The sequence below is a fragment of the Cynoglossus semilaevis genome, chromosome 11, assembly GCF_000523025.1.
Source record: "Cynoglossus semilaevis isolate Cse_v1.0 chromosome 11, Cse_v1.0, whole genome shotgun sequence".
NCBI lineage: Eukaryota > Metazoa > Chordata > Actinopteri > Pleuronectiformes > Cynoglossidae > Cynoglossus > Cynoglossus semilaevis.
In genome coordinates this window covers 6,447,700-6,449,386 of record NC_024317.1, presented here as the reverse complement: position 1 = coordinate 6,449,386, position 1,687 = coordinate 6,447,700, and the positions used below count along the sequence as shown (strand labels likewise).

At 43.0% G+C, this 1,687-nt stretch overlaps 1 protein-coding gene across 6 annotated transcripts in view; it reads right to left on the bottom strand.

Annotated features, from left to right (window-relative positions):
- camta1b (calmodulin binding transcription activator 1b) overlaps nucleotides 1-1,687 on the bottom strand; it is a 76,605-nt gene that overhangs the window by 24,325 nt on the left and 50,593 nt on the right. For all 6 annotated transcript variants that reach the window (XM_025059899.1, XM_017036678.2, XM_025059896.1 and 3 more), the window contains one exon: nucleotides 582-717. In XM_025059899.1, the coding sequence (XP_024915667.1) occupies nucleotides 582-717 (136 nt within the window). The remainder of the gene's footprint in view (nucleotides 1-581; nucleotides 718-1,687) is intronic.

The window sequence follows — 1,687 nt, the reverse complement described above, 5'->3', positions numbered from 1 at the left end:
AGCGCGGTGACGTGACTCAGACACACACACACACACACACACACACACACACACACACACACACACGCTTTCACTCACTCACACACACAGACTCTGCCTTGAGACTGGATCGATACCCCTCTCTGTTCTGCTGAAGGAGGCATTGACATCATTCCTGGCTTAAGGCCAAACACACTCTTATCTTTCAGTAAGAGAGAGAGGGAGAGAGAGGGAGAGAGAGAGGAAAAGAGGGAGGGAAAGAAAGAGGGAGTGACAGAGAAGGAGAGAAAGGGAGAGATGGAGAAAAGAGAGAGAGAATAAGAGAGAGAATAAGAGAGAGAGAGAGAGAGAGAGAGAGAGAGAGAGAGAGAGAGAGAGGGGAGGGTGGGGGTAAAATTAGGTTGGCGGTGGGGAGGGATCACCACTGGCTCTCAGGTAACACATACAGTATTATCCCCTCACAGTGTGTGTTTGCACGTACACTTGTGTTACACGCGTGTCTCCTCCCAGTGAAGGAGAGTAAGTTAAGGACAAGATTGGCAGAGAAGACTGAACCCGGTGCCAAACAGCCATCGACTTGTTGTTCCTCTGCAGCCTCTCACCTCGACTCCCTGCACTTTGAGCTTCATATGATCCTCTCGGGTGGTCTTCCCGTCTTTCCTCTTCTTCCAGCAGTATCCATCTTTCCTGTATTTCACCTTCTTGCGGTTGTACAGAATCATAGAGCCATTTTGAGGCCTGGTGGAGGAGAGGAAACAGACAGAGATGGGCACAAAGGGGGGCTTGCATTATGTCAGTGACACCAACCAAAGGCTGCAGCAGTTTGACCAAGGAAAACGACACGTGAAGGGAGAATGTGAAACAACATCATTTAAAGGAGACTCCATCAGTCATTTATAATCAGCCACCAGAGATTCATGGTGGTGGATTCATCTGCCTGGACTTTCTTCTTCTACACTGACAAAGGGTTTAGTTGGTGCTAGTAAAATATTAACTGGTGAGAAACAGACTGAATCAGCGGCTGTAATGCTACGCAAATGAACAAGTGAACTATAAGGGGAGAGGGAGGGGGCGTGATACATTCCCAGCTTAAGCAATGAATAGTAAAAATGCTTGGTTTATGTTTTCGAAAATTGATTTTTATAAATTTGTCTCCTGCTACTAATTAATGCACACTCTGACACAGTAATTTGACCTTTTTTGGCTGCAGTGAAAACACAGGGTTTAGGGTTGTTAAAACAAACAATGGTATGTAAGGCAATTATACCGTAAACAAGTACACACACGATTGGTATATATTAGTTGAACTAGTATAACAATGATTTATTGATATGCATTAAATTGCTGCCAATAAATCCTCATCAATAACAACCTTTAAGGTCATTTCAACATATGTTAAAAGGTCATTGACGTCTCATTAAGAAATGTTGCCTTGTACTGGTAATTATATTCTGAGCACATTTGGAGTGAAATCGGACGTTGTAGTGCTTTGACATATACGATTACATTTTATTCTTCTTCATCAGAATGAGTCCTCTCCTTATGTACAACATTATTATTATGTATCCCAGTATTCACATACTGTACCTCACCCAACAGAGCAGTAAATGAATCAGTGCATAAAGATGACATGAATCAAGAACATGGTGACATATATAAATATTACTCTGGTACGGTCAAGTTAGATGGCTTCATGTAATCTCCCCCC